At 38.1% G+C, this 13456-nt stretch overlaps 1 protein-coding gene across 1 annotated transcript in view; it reads left to right on the forward strand.

Moving 5' to 3' along the window:
* Positions 1-13456, forward strand: part of SGIP1 (SH3 domain GRB2 like endophilin interacting protein 1) — a 204266-nt gene that overhangs the window by 109753 nt on the left and 81057 nt on the right. The window contains exons 6-8 of the mRNA XM_023754681.1: positions 376-432; positions 3689-3743; positions 4690-4865. Of these exons, the coding sequence (XP_023610449.1) occupies positions 376-432; positions 3689-3743; positions 4690-4865 (288 nt within the window). The remainder of the gene's footprint in view (positions 1-375; positions 433-3688; positions 3744-4689; positions 4866-13456) is intronic.

Here is a 13456-nt window from a genome sequence, read left to right on the forward strand (position 1 = left end):
ATATATATATATATATATATATATATATATCTGTTTTTATCCCCTGAAGGTATACAGAATTAAATTATAATGTAGATGCTTCTAATTCTTTAGTAATTGAATAAAATTTGAACAGTTAGTAGTGAATATTCTATGCTTAGGTATTCTACAGTCTTTTGTACAGTAAGTACAGAAGCTCTATTAGGCAGTGTCATGGCAACTCAGTTTAGCATTTGGTTACACTAATGTGGCTGCTTAGTAGGCTGCTCTGATTTGTCCTTCCAGTCCTGGGTATTGATAGCTCTTATTAAATAAAGATAAGAGTTAAGTTTCTTTATTTCTTTTTTGTTTCATTCAAATGTTCCTCTTCTAAATTTATTTTCACATTTATTACAGAAGAAAAGCAATGGGGCACCAAATGGATTTTATGCAGAAATTGATTGGGAAAGATACGTGAGTATCAGAAAATGTTTTTTTCTTTACTAAGTATTTCAGAACTTGAAAATGAGTTGAGGCATTCTTGTATTTAAAATATGACATAGAAATAAGTGAAACATGCCATCTCATCAGAAAGTGCCTGGCACGACTAACATGGTAGACAGGCTAAGAGCAGTAAAGGCTGTTAGATATGGGTTCAAGACCTAGCCTCTCCACAAGTCATCTGTATGTGGTTTTGGGATAGTAATTTGCTGTCCAGCAAATATTAAGTCAATAGCTACTTTACAGGATTATTGCAAGGATTCAGTAAACTAATTATTTGCTCAAAATAGTTTTGTAAGGGAAGATATGAGATATTAAGAAAGGGTGACTTTTAAAAATTATTTTTACCTAGAAAGACTCTTGTTATATTTTCTAAGATTATTAAATATGCATGAATGTGATACTCTAAATAAACAAGTATGATAATTAAAATACCAAATTACTCATCAAGCACTACCCCCTCACATCTAACACACAAATCCTAAACTCCAGTGCTGTCCCTGGTCAACATGCAAGTGCTTAATTGAAGCATAATTTTCCTCAAATGTTGTTAGTCCTAAAAACTAATAAGGCCACACAGGAATTGCTATTATAATTATACATTAGATACAACTTTCTCTAAGTAATGAGAAGGGTTTTATTCTTAATACATTCTATCATCTTGCTTTTGGCAAGGAGAGGGTAAGAGCAGAGACAGCCTTAGGGAGGATTTGACCTTTAATAAAGGGAAGCCCTAAAGCAGGGGTGGGGAACATCCAGCTGGCGGGCCCTCTAAGTCCCACCCAATAATTTAGTCTGGCCCTGCCAAGGCATTAGGGGTGAATTCATTAAATGTTTGACCAAATATAGCAGGCAAATTTTTAAGTTGATAATTTTGTATGGCCCTCAAATGATGTTATAAATATCCAAATGGCCCTTGGCAGAAAAAAAGGTCCCTACTCCTACACTAAAGTATAAATTGAGATTAACTGGATGAACATTTGAGGAAAGATAATTCCAGGCAATCTGGCCAGCATGGCTCAGTGGTTGAGCATGGACCTATGAACCAGGAGGTCACGTTCAATTCCTAGTCAGGGCACATGCCCGGGTTTTGGGCTCGATCCCCAGTGTGGGGCATGCAGGAGGCAGCCGATCAATGATTCTCTCTCATCATTGATGTTTCTATCTCTCTCTCCCTTCCTTTCTGAAATCAATAAAAATATATATTTTTTTAAAAAAAGATAATTTCAGGCAGAGAGAATGGCATTTATAAGGACCCTGAAATGGGGAAAAAAAAAAAAACTTGCAGCATTCATATCACAAGTTAACAATGGGTCATAGTACTTACCATATAATGGGAAGAAGGCCTTGTGGCTGAGGGGGATCAGAAAAGAGAATCTCAAACCTGAGGCTAGAGAGAGGATCCCGAGCCAGGTCATGCAGGAGCTTGTGGGCTACACAGAGGCACTTCACTTTATATTTTAAAAAAAAAAGTTTTTATTGATATTAGAGAGGAAGGGAAAGGGAGAGAGATAGAAACATCAATGATGAGATTGAAACATAAACATTGAGCGGCTGCCTCCTACAAGTCCCCTACTGGGGATCGAGCCCCCAACTTGGGCATGTGCCTGACTGGGAATTGAACTGGTGACTTCTTGGTGCATGGGTCGATGCTCAACCACTGAGTCACCCCAGCTGGGCATGGGCTTTTATTCTGAGTGCAGTGAGAAGCCACAGATACATTTTTAGCAGGTAAGTGATCTTAATATACTTTTATTTAAAAAAAGAAAAAAAGAAAGTAAGCTAAGTAATGAAGAAGGACAGAATGCATTCAGGCCATCTTCTCTCCCCCTGGTCATGGCACTTTCATTGTTTCAGTGACTCCAAAATCTCTCTCCAGCTCTGTTCTCTCTGACTTGCAGGCCTATTACCTCAACTTCAAAAGGGTCATTATTGAACTCTTCTTCACCTTCTTCCCCTCTACAGTGTAGGCTATAGTCTCAAACACCTGGGGTCAAGGAGTGGTTCTGCCATTTGCTGTGTGAGTTCCTTGAGAAATGGCATCTAATTTCTCTTAGTTTCCTTCTTGGTAAATAGAATAATTCCACATATGATTGTTATGAAGGTTCAATGAAATAAAGTGTAGGTCATAGTACTTACCTTATAATAGGAAGTAAAATATAATAACTAATTCTAATCATGCAAACTGTCTTTTCTCTTTCCTGTCTTTTTCCAAAAATATTAGTTGTCTGCTGTTACAATTAGTTCAGCCAGGCGTACCAGCAGTCTCCCAGGATTTGAGGGTAGAAAAACTAGTGTTTTCCTGAACCTTCCCTCTCCTTTTTCTCCTATGATAAATCTGTTAATAAGACTAGCAGTTTGTCCTTCCAAATGTCCTTGATTCATCCCTTCCCACCACCACCAACTTTGTCTATATTATCAGCACATCTTATGGGCATGATGCAAGTATTTTGAATTAGTTTTTTCCCCCTCCATTTCCTTCTGTGCCCAGTCTATCCTGAAGTGTGCTTTCCAAACACCTTAAGATGCTGCTTCCGGCATGCCCTCCCCTAAATGAGAAGCTGCAGTAACTATATCAAGTATGAACTCTTCCCCCAGCATGTTGGCCACCCATGGTCCTATTTCCCATTGCCTCTCACTGTACAGCTTCCTTTCCAGTCATGTCATCTGAATAAGGTTATCTGTTTCAGCCTTGGAGGTCTCAATACAGACTCTTCCTCACCAGTGAGTCCCTTCTGTACCCCCCTCTATCCCCAAAGGCACATGCAGATCCCTGATTCTTTCAAACCTCACTAATTTCCTCTTCCTTCACACTCCTATCATTGATGTCTTGTGTTTTTTATTTTGTATTTTTTATTTTTATTTTTTGCCTACCAAATACATTTCAATTTTCCAAAGGACAAGTGATTTCCATTTTATATCCCTTCATGTTGCTGAGCAAAGTCCTTGGCTTATAGAAAATGCATGGTAAATTCTTTCTGAATGTTTCCTTTCATTGACAGTTGTTGACTCCTAGTTTGTTTTCCAATAGAAAAGACTCCCCACATTTCCTTGAATAAATATCTATATCTATATACTGCCCAGCATTCACTTCCAAAAGTTAAAATCCTTACCTCCAAAAGTAAGAGACATGTTTAGATCCTTAAGTAGAAGGCTCTAGAAGGAAAATGAATAATTCTTTGATTATTGTCAGGATAGTAATTGCATTATGTTCACTTGTATTTTATAGAACTCACCCGAGCTGGATGAAGAAGGCTACAGCATCAGACCCGAGGAACCCGGCTATATCCTTTCTTTCTTTATTTTTTATTTTTTCTCATAAAGCAGTATTATAAATTCAGGTTTTAAAAAGGTGTTGAAATAACCCTAGCTTCCCAAGCCTTGTTGTCCATAATATTAGAGATGAATAAACAGCACAGAGAACAGGCTGATCACTAACAAGCAGGCATTTTGCCTCACTCTATTCATAGAAGAGAGAGAGGAGAAAGTGAAAAATGTGCTGAAAAACAATTGTGCACATTGTGGATACTAGGTTGTCTGCTAAAGCCTGATGTGAAAGTGTCATTTATCATGACTGGCAAATACCTGTTACTGTGCTCTCCCCACAGATCATCTCTGGGCAGAACAGGCCACACTCTGAAGCACTTAGAACTCATTACAAATCGTCCATTAAAATGATTTTCCTCTCTCCGTAGAAGGCTCAGCAGTGTGTGTGCTGAGAGTGACACACCAAATGGCTAACTACAGCAAAAATGTAGGACATTATAACTATTGCTCCTTGAAATTCACCATCCTTAATCTTGTTCCAGGGAAAGATGAATAAATTCTAACCTCTTCCTGATTTACTCTTTTTATTTTTTTATTTTTGTTAATCCTCACCTGAGAACATTTTCCCATTGATTTTCAGAAAGAGTGGGGAGGAGGGAGAGAGACAGAGAGAGAGAGAAACATCAATGTGAGAGAAACATCGATTGGTTGCCTCCTGCATGTGCCCTCAGTGATGCTTGGGAGCCTGCAACCGATCAAACTTGGGACCCTTTGGTTTTCAGGGAGATGCTCTATCCACTGAGCCAAACCGGATAGAGCCTGACTTATTCTTTTATTTGTTTGTTTTGCTTTGATTTTCTACCTTCTTAAGGATACTTTTGCCACCACTATGTGTAATCACTCTTGTCTTATACTTATCACTGCCTCCCAGTAAAGAGTTATGTATCTTTAACTGTGTCCTACCTACCAAAGGAAAGCACTTTTATTCTTCAAGTGAATCAGAAGAGGAAGAAGAATCACACAAGAAATTTAATATCAAGATTAAGCCACTGCAATCTAAAGACATTCTTAAGAACGCTGCAACTGTAGATGAACTGAAGGCATCGATAGGCAACATTGCACTTTCCCCATCACCAGTGGTGAGTGGTTTTTATGTCAAGCTTGGGTGAGGTTGGACAAAGAGCTGTGTTCTGCCCATGAGCATTAAGTAGAGCAGATCCATCTTACGCTGAAGACTGACTATGGTCCCCATTTTATGAACTCTAGAAACCTTAAACAGCTTATTCTGGCTTTTGAAAGTTATGCTCATTTTATATTGCATTTCTTGTGCTTTTCAAAATAGTAAAAATGCATAGGGCCATATTTCCTTTTTACTTACTTTCCTGCAAGCATTTTCAAAAGAAGAAAAAAAAATTATCCAGACTTACTTCTGCAGCAATTGAAAACAATATAAAGTTTACATACTTACTAATAATGATATTTATTTAAAAACATATCTTACCATCTATTTTTATGACATAGCACATAGGAACTCCTGGGAAGAAAACCAAGAAAATTAATTTTCTTTAAAAACATCTCATTGTTATGCTTCAAAAATATAGTAGTCTAATATTGTCTAAAATTATTTTAAACCTCATAATCTTTATTATATTTTATTATCAAATTGTCTTAAGTACTCTTACCTTTTAGACACCTCAAATACAGGTATGTCTTATTTGTATTATTCAAATTGGTATTTTTTCCCCACAATTTATACTTCCTCCAATTCCCATCTATTAAATTTCTTAAGTTCCAACATTTACAGTATTTTCTCTGTGGTGTTTGATAAATGATACAATTGTTTTCTAAAAATAGCTGTGAAGAGCAGCTGAAGGCTCTCAAACTAGCAGCTGATATGTTCTTGGCATCTTCTTCAGAGAGATGTGATCTCCCTACAGCATTCCCCCTAAACAAGAAGTTAATAAATGTTGAACCACTTTTGACATGCTTCTGGAAATATCTCAACTAACCTTTCCAAAGGAGTTGTCATCATCTCTCCTTTGATAGATGCCTGCCTGGGATGAATAGTCTCTAATGACACCTTCTTCAGTGCTTAGTGCTTATAATGGCCTTTCTCACTACTGTTAGTGACAGCTAAAATGATTGCTAATAGTAATCAACCACAGCAAGTGATGTTTCAGGTCATTTTTAATCATATACTTATATGTTAACTTAAAAAAAGGAGGCATGAAGTATATTAGCTTTTTCTCTCTTCTGCATGGAAGATACAGATTTTAACTTACATATTGGTCTGTAATACTAGTAATTTCTAGTAATGGGAGCATTTTAAATGCACACATTTTCACTTTTCAGTTGACATCTTTCAAATCATTTCTCACTGAACCTTTTTTTATTAATTATAAAAATGTATTTAACTGCCTGAAACCAGTTTATATCCTCTTCTCTGTAGGTTGTAATAAACTTACTGGGCATTTGGAAGCTTCCTGAGATAAGTGCAAAAGATAAGTTTACAGGATTAAATGAACAAATTTACATGAAAGAAAACTTACTAGAATAGCCAGACACATGGTAGATATTTGCTGAAAGCTAGTGGAATCTCGGAAAGAAGAAATGCCCTTTATCAGGAATATGTATCTCCCAGTCATCTGCTGGTTATTCCTCCAACCAGAAATGCTGCTGAGGATTCAGCAGGAAGAGGGGCTGCTTCCTCTGAGCCCTCCCAACACCTATTTTAAAGGTGATATATTGTCAGGATGTGGTTGGGACTCTGATGAAAAGATGTTAGGGAAAGCAGTGTAAACTTAAAATGGAGACACTGAGAAAAAGTAATCACAGGGGAAGACTGTTTCTGCATAGCAGCAACACCACAAATCAAAAGACCCTTGGGTCCCCCTACCACCACCATCCCTGCACCCCCAGCTTGTTCCCTCTAATGTGAGAACCTGGCTCTGCCACTATGATTTGCAAATATCTGTGACTTTTTATATTTAGTATAGGAGAATGAGCTGTTATTGCTACTTTAGGAAAAGATAAGCATGTTTCTGGATATACATAAGTATAAAGGGACATTGTAACTGAAACATTTTTTTGGCTTTAGAATCCTAACACACATCTAGATAATCCATATGTACCTATATTTCACATATCCAGTACATTATCTCCAAAAACAGATAGGTAACCTTCTGTAATTCACTTAGTACCATGATAAAAATGGCAAATAATTTGTACAACTTGAGATGTTTCCACCAAAGCAACCAGACCATTTATATATCTATACTTAATTCTGGTGTAAAAAGAGAAATAGAACCTATACCAGTTAATGATACATCAGAATATTTCTTTTAGTCTATGGTTCTTACGCTACAAAAGCATCCATCATTACACTATTAGAAATAGAAGAAATTCCTAATGGTAAGCTATTCATAACAATGACTTATGTTGGATTTCTGGTTTCTATTTCTTTTGAGGAATTTTAAGATTAAACTCATAGATAAAGGATGTTAATTTCTATTCTTATGTTGCAATTTCCTGGAAAATAGCATGCTGCTAGGGCAAAGACTGAACATCACCCAGGTTTTAGTTGTTGATTTGGCTTCTGTATAAGTTAGAATATTGGTAGAGCTGTTTTAACAGAGACCAAAATGGTAATGACTTAAACAAAATATATGATTTATTTCTCTCCCACATAAAAGTCAAAGTTGGTAGATAGTCCAGATAGGTAATAAAGTCCTATTCCAGGGATCATTCAAGGACTTCTTGTATTATTGCTTCACTTTTCTAGGGTGCTGCTGCCTTACCACCATCAATCACCTCCATGTTCCAACCTTGGGATGGAGGAAATAGAAAATAAAAGTCAAGTGGTTTCCTTTAAGCCTTTAACCCAGTGGTTCTCAACCTTTCTAATGCCGCGACCCTTTAATACAGTTCCGCATGTTGTGGTGACCCCTAATTTCATTGTTACAAATTGAACATAATTAAAGCATAGTGATTAATCACAAAAACAATATGTAATTATATATGTGTTTTCCGATGGTTTTAGGCAACCCCTGTGAAAGGGTCATTCGACCCCCAAAGGGGTCGCGACCCACAGGTTGAGAATTGCTGCTTTAACCAGAAGTTGCACCCATCACCACCACTCAGATCTCATTGTACATATTTTAGTCACATGGCCACATTAGCTGAAAGGGAGTCTGGGAAATGTAGTCTTTGGCTAGATAGCCATGTAACAAGCTAAAATTGACAAATTTTTACTAACATTTGGAGTGCGGGTGAATTTCCCGCCAAAATATAAGATGGCTCTGTCTTTTGGTTTTGTTCCATCCACCAAAAGGGTGGATTACAAACAAATATTTGGTAATACGCAGTTACAATCGGCCCGAGTTTACACGTTTCCCGCACTCCACCGCAAATCTATATGAACCGAGTTAAAGACGGCTCCCGCGGAGTACGCGCAATTCACGCGAGCCGACTTAACTCGTTTCCCGCACTCCAAGTGCTAAAAGACAAATGAGCTTTTAGATATTGCATACTGGTGTAGACAGTGACAGTTTCTGCCACTATGCCTTAAATAATTTCATATTGCTTTTGAAATTCAGGCGGGAAAGGGAATTACTTTCCTATTTACCTTCAGTTTATTCCCAGAATCTAGGAAATTTTCTTTTACAAATTTCTAATCACTAATATCTAAATACCAGTCCTGCTGTGCTATATGATAGCCAGTAGCAGGATGAACAAAAACAAATTTAATTAAAATACCAATGTTTTTGGTTGATAAAGACTCTTCCAAGAGTAATAGTGTTCCCTCTGTCTTACAGCATTTAGTGTTTTTTGAAGCAGGCTGTTTCACTTTTGAAAGAAAGTTATTAAATCCAAAATGCTGTCTCCATGTAACTTTTGTCTTTGGTTGTAGTTGTGCTCTTTAGAGGATGAACAAAGTACAAAGCACCTTATTTTATCAATGGGTTTTCCATGAAACAGACTGATTCCAACTCCAAGTTTAAGTTTAATGTGCAGGATGTTTATTAAGGAGTGACCTTGTTTACAACACCGGTGGGCATAGGGAGACGTTAAGCTAAGCTAAGCTAAGCTAAGCTAAACTGAGCTGAGCACATGAGGAGCTCCAGAGGTGGAATGACCCTTCAGGTCAGACCTGAGTTTGGCTGAGATTAATAACCCTCATACTATTACATCAATCAGTACTTTGATATGGGCAGGCTAAGAAGAGGCGTGACCTTGGGCCAGGTCTCTCTCTGCAGCTGAGGCAGAGCCTGAAGTGTGAACAGTTGAAAGCTGTCATACAGTAGCACTCTCAACAGCTAGTATGCAAAGCCCTTCTGAAGAAAAATCTACATGGCACAATTTGGTGTTCCCCCACAAACCCCCTATATCTGGCATAGAGCCTTTATATTTCATCATCATTCATAAATGCTTTGTGTGTGTGTGTGTGTGTGTGTGTGTGTGAATGAACAAATATATGAATGGGACCAGGCCAAGCACAGAGCACTGACATGTCACTACCATCTAGTTTTTTGGCTATCTATTGATAACACAATCCAGCCTCCCTCATTCACCATATGATGTTTCACCCAACTGTGCCCTCATCCTGGCCACATATTCCCATTTTGTTTAGACCAGTGATGAACAAAACTGAGATACATGAAATTTCTACAGCTTTGCCAGACCAGAAGAGAGTGGTGGGTTTAGCTTGCCATTCCGTTTGACTACTTCTTTGCACTGGCACCTAAGATTACCACCTTCTTTTCAAAGTGTGTTATGGCCATCTGCTAAAATAATTTGTTCTAGAATTTGGGGTTAATAGAAAGCAGCTGTGTAGTAAAGAAAGAGCATAACATATGGATTCAGACCCAGGTCTGCCATGTTCTATCTGTGTAACCTTAGATAAGCCCCACAATTGCTCTGAGCCTCTATTCCTCTTCCTTGAAGTGAGAACAATAACAGTCCTTAGGGAATTTTTGTGCAGATTACTTTCAGTCTCTGGCAGGGTCAAATCTTACTTGACATTTTGTCCCCAAGCTTAGTTTAGCACACTGCATGGCATACACTAGGCATTCAGATAGTTACTCAGTAAATGACTGAATGAACAGAGCATACAGAATATCCTAGTAACAGTACTTGATGCATAATTGGTGCTTTGAAATTGTTCATTTCATCATTACTGGTTAGGTTAGGGTTTTTCAGAGAAACAAAACCAACGGGATATGTGTATATATGTGTACATATATCAAGAGATTTGTCAGAAATTGGCTCACACAGATATGGAGGCTGAGCAGTCCCACAATATGCTGTCTGCAAACAAGAGACCCAGGAAAGCTGGTGGTGTAATTCAGTCTGAGTTGAAAGCCTGAGAACCAGGGGACTGGTGGTATAAATCCCATTCTGAGGACAGAAAATGAGATGGCCCATCTCAGACAGTGAGACAGGAAAGGTGAATCCCTCCTTTCTCTCTGCCTTTTGTTCTATTCGAGCCCTCAATAGATTGGCTAATGCTCACCTACATTGGGTGTGTAGTAATTCAAATGCTAATCTCATTAGGAAATACACTCACAGACACACACAGAAATGTTTAGTCTGAGTACCCCATGGTTATTCAAGTTCACAAATAACATTAACCATCACACTAGTCTAGTCTATATATATATATATATTTATTTTATTTTATTTTATTTAACTTTTGCCCTTATTGAGAGTATGGCTTTGCTTCCCCATTTCCCATCATGTCCTAAAAGCTGTCTGTGTTTTTCTGTCTGGATTATAATACTCATGTCAAAGCTTGAATGCAGTTAAAGACGTTTGGCTCTCTTGCCCATCTTGGACTTTAATTCTGAGCCAAATCTGATTGACCTTGATGAACTACTTTTATGCCAGGTTTTTTGGTTTTGTTTTATTTGTTTTGCATACTGGACATTTGGGATTGATATTTCTTTAAACACAAATAGAAACTTTGTATTTATCTGCTGAAAAAACTGGCATATCGTGGGAAAGATGTTGGAATCTGATAGATCTGAACTCAACCTCTTGCCAACAGTACTGCTTAGGAAAGTTTCTTAAACCTATTTGAGTCTCAGAATCTTCGTGTCTAAACTGGGAATAATAAACACCTACCTGCCCTACAAGGTGGTTGTTGGGATGTCCAATTCTTTCTGTGAGTGCAACGTAAAGGACATTCATTCCCCCTAAAGAAGGAAATAGAAACTGAGCTATCAGATGAGTAATGCTGTCTGCTTCTCTTTGTACCACTCTCCCTACATTCATGGTAGAAGCAGATCTCCATTACACCTATCAAGAATGGCTTTGTTCTTAAAAAGTAAAAGTGTTGCCCTAGCTGATTTGGTTCAATGGATAGAGCCTCAGCCTGCGGACTGAAGGGTCCCGGGTTCAATTCCAGCCAAGGGCACATGCCTGGGTTGTGGGCTCGATCCCCAGTAGAGGGCGTGCAAGAGGCTGCCAATCAATGATTCTCATCATTGATGTTTCTATCTCTCTCTCCCTCTCCCTTCCTCTCTAAAATCAATAAAATATATATATATTTTTAAAAAGTAAAAGTGTTTTCTGAAAGGGACTAAATAAAATAATGGTGTAAGATTGAACTATAAGAAATATGCCCTTATAAAAACAAAATGAGAATTCAACATATAATTGAATGCAATTCCGTTTAAGGTAATAAGAAGGAGATGGAAATAGACACTTATTTAAATAATGTCACAATTACTCGAATAACTAGGCTCTTCCTCTTAAATGGTTTGCCTTGGGCAACTTATAAAACTGATGCCTCTGTTTCTTCATCTATAAATCAAGATAATTGTCATACCTACTTCATAGGGCTATTGTGAAGATTGAATGAATATCATAATAGATACTACATTCAGAGATTATTTTATTGTTGTTAGAATTATCTGCAAAGCCTTAAGGCACATTTGGAAGAATATCTTTCATAGTGATAAATCAGGAAAACCAAATAGCCAAAAGTCGTTTAGAGCCAAGATTAGTAATTACCCTGAGCATGAAACTGAGAAAATTAATAAAAGAACATTTTTCTAATGCCTAGGAATGGTTTGGGAGGTAATTCCAGAAGTACTCCTAAATTGTTTTGAGTAAAATCAAAATCCCCTAAATAAATATGGAGACTCTATTGAAGGCTAGCATTCACAATGGGATCCTATATTATGTCTCCTCCCCTCACCACTAAATTTATTTCATGTAGAATTGACATCATTTCTCAACCTCCTTCCTTCAAGTCAATTCACCAAATATTACAGAAGCACCTTCCATGTAGCAGACACTGAGAGCTAACATCAAAAATTGGATAGACTTTGTCCAACCTTCTTGTTAAATACTGCTAGAAATTTATCAGAAAACAACAAATAATAATGTTGCTAACAACACAGAGAAGCTGAAATTCCCCTTGTGGTCTAAACCCCTGCCTGTCTTCACATCAATTTCCTGACTGAAAATGTGGTTTTCTGTGGTCAGCTTCACCTCTGGCTTCCATTTCAGTCTCCTGGCTTCCTCACGCCTCCCCGGCTGTCCAATGTGGACATCTCTATCGTAGAACCTTCAGGGTCCTATCTCTGCCACATCTTAATACTTTTGTTATTTGGTGAGCCAAGAATCACCACTCACTCACCTTAAGAAGTTGTCCATGTACACTAATAAAAGAGAAAGATGCAAATTGACCATACCTTTGTGATGCCCCACAGCCAATCAGGAGTGACTATGCAATTTAACCCAACAAAGATGGCGGGTTAGTTTGTATACACAGATGCTGAGCGGCCGGGGGCAGGGCAGGACGCTTGTGTCATCACCATGGTGACGACACAGGCATTCCACACCGCCCCAGCCGCTCCAGGCCTCTGGGCAGTGTGGGAAGGCAGAAAGGCGGCTCCGGGCCAGAGCCAAGGCAGAAAGGCAGCAAGGCGGCTCCGCCGGAGCGAAGGCGGTGCCAGCAGCCAGGGGAAGGAAGGCCCATTCTTGCATGAATCTTTGTGCATTGGGCCTCTAGTAAATAAATAAATTTTTAAAAAATGCCATGTAAAAAAAAAAAAAAGTTGTCCATAACTATAAGCAGCTGTGAAAATAAGTGTGCTGACTGAATGTCAGATGCTTCACATACAGTAACTCATTTATCTTCACCACAACCCTATTAGATAGGTACTATATATTATCCTCATTTTACAGATAAGAAAATCGAGGCATAGGATTAATTAGCTCACCCAAGGTGTCATAGCTAGTAAGTGAAGCTGCTGAGAGATTTAAACTCAGAAGGTCAAGTTTCTAATTCAGAACTCTTAACCACTATGTAACACTAATTTGATAAAAGCTATTGGCTCTTTTTCAAGAGGAAAAATAAACATCTCATTAGCTCAGCTAAAACATCTTACACACAATTTCTGAGTATTCACAACCCTTCGAAGGTTGTCACTCTGATGGAACCTAAAGGGCTCATGATCCCAGCTCGGAAGCCCACCTCCCAAGCTTTCTTCCCAGTGAATCCAAAGACTCACCTTTCCATGGTATGTCATGTATTGTTCCATGTGACGACAGCAAAGCTGAGCTAACCAGTCAGGCCTAATTGCTCTGTGTCATATATGATGTCTAGTTTATGAAAATGTTCTTGTTTCATATTAAGACTCCATGAACCTTAAAGTGTTAAGGAATAACACCTCATATTTATATGGCTCATATATTTCAGTTCCCCTGATCAATCAATCAG

This window comes from Myotis lucifugus, unplaced genomic scaffold (assembly GCF_000147115.1).
Source record: "Myotis lucifugus unplaced genomic scaffold, Myoluc2.0 scaffold_63, whole genome shotgun sequence".
Lineage (NCBI taxonomy): Eukaryota > Metazoa > Chordata > Mammalia > Chiroptera > Vespertilionidae > Myotis > Myotis lucifugus.